Source organism: Penaeus monodon, chromosome 29, assembly GCF_015228065.2.
Source record: "Penaeus monodon isolate SGIC_2016 chromosome 29, NSTDA_Pmon_1, whole genome shotgun sequence".
In the NCBI taxonomy this organism is placed as follows: Eukaryota; Metazoa; Arthropoda; class Malacostraca; order Decapoda; family Penaeidae; genus Penaeus; species Penaeus monodon.
The window spans coordinates 33,136,058-33,137,177 of NC_051414.1; the positions used below are offsets into that span (position 1 = coordinate 33,136,058).

A 1,120-nucleotide genomic window follows, 5' to 3' on the forward strand; every position below is an offset into this window, starting at 1 on the left:
GCCGGATCACTATCAACCTTCAACGGGTTTGCTATCATCCCCCAGTACTTCCAGAAACGAAAAGGTTTAGCCAACGGTATAGTAGCTTCATGTTCGGCCATGGGTAAGTAACACTAGTAATGACGTTTGGTTCTGTGAAGTTTACTCATGGTGATTATGGTGATGCGAAATTATTTCTTGGAGAATAGGCAAGTTAGCCCCGAACTGCATTTTTGTCTATATATTTCACGATTTTTTTTATGATCAGATTTGAAAAGAATGTGGTTCTATGAGTTTCGAGCAAACTGCAAGATTGCTTCTCCGAAATTATTTATTGTTTGGTTTAGAAGACCTGTAAGAATAATTCACAAAAAGAATATATATACGCTATATCCAAAATAGGTTAATTTAAAAGTCATTTTGCATAAAGCAATTTTTGCTATTTGATATACACGGGATTGTATGTAGTCATTCATTCACTTTTCTGTGTTCAAGCTGAGAAGGATACACAAAACATCCACGTTATCATAAATAAACACAAGGGAATTGAAGAAACATCCCCTTTCCAACACATGAATTTGGATACATTTCTATCTGTAAGCTTAAAGTGGATTCACAATACATCCATTTTTTAATCTGTGAGCTTAAAGCGGATTCACAAAACATGCACTTTTCCATATACGAGCTTAAGTGGATTTATAAAAACATCGATTTTTCTACCTGAAACCTGAAAATAAATTCCTATTAAAAAAACTACAACAATCGTGGTTCTCACATCGAAATCTTTGGCTGGTCATTGATTAAAATCTTTATTATCAGGATTAATATAATATCGACTTCCAGGAAAGATTGCCATGGCCCCTTTGCTCCGTCTGTTGCTTGACGTCTACGGGTATACTTGGGCATGCCTCATTGTGGGCGCCCTCTCTCTGCACACCTGTTTTGCTGGCATGCTGTATCACCCGCCCGAATGGCATTTAGTAAGCTGGTGGCTTTTTGGATTTGGTTAAGTGGATTCTGAGGAGATGTTGTTGTATTTTGTGGAAAGTGGAGAAAGGAATGAGGTTTTCGGATCCTGGTGAAGGTTGATAAAGAGTTGATTTATTTTTCGTCTCTCTCTCTCTCTCTCTCTCTTGTATGA

General features: G+C 37.3%; 1 protein-coding gene across 1 annotated transcript in view; it reads left to right on the forward strand.

Moving 5' to 3' along the window:
* Nucleotides 1-1,120, forward strand: part of LOC119592181 — a 14,195-nt gene that overhangs the window by 9,322 nt on the left and 3,753 nt on the right. Inside the window, exons 5-6 of the mRNA XM_037941010.1 lie at nucleotides 1-103; nucleotides 823-959. The exon at nucleotides 1-103 is cut by the window's left edge and continues 2 nt beyond it. Coding sequence (XP_037796938.1) covers nucleotides 1-103; nucleotides 823-959 — 240 coding nt within the window. The remainder of the gene's footprint in view (nucleotides 104-822; nucleotides 960-1,120) is intronic.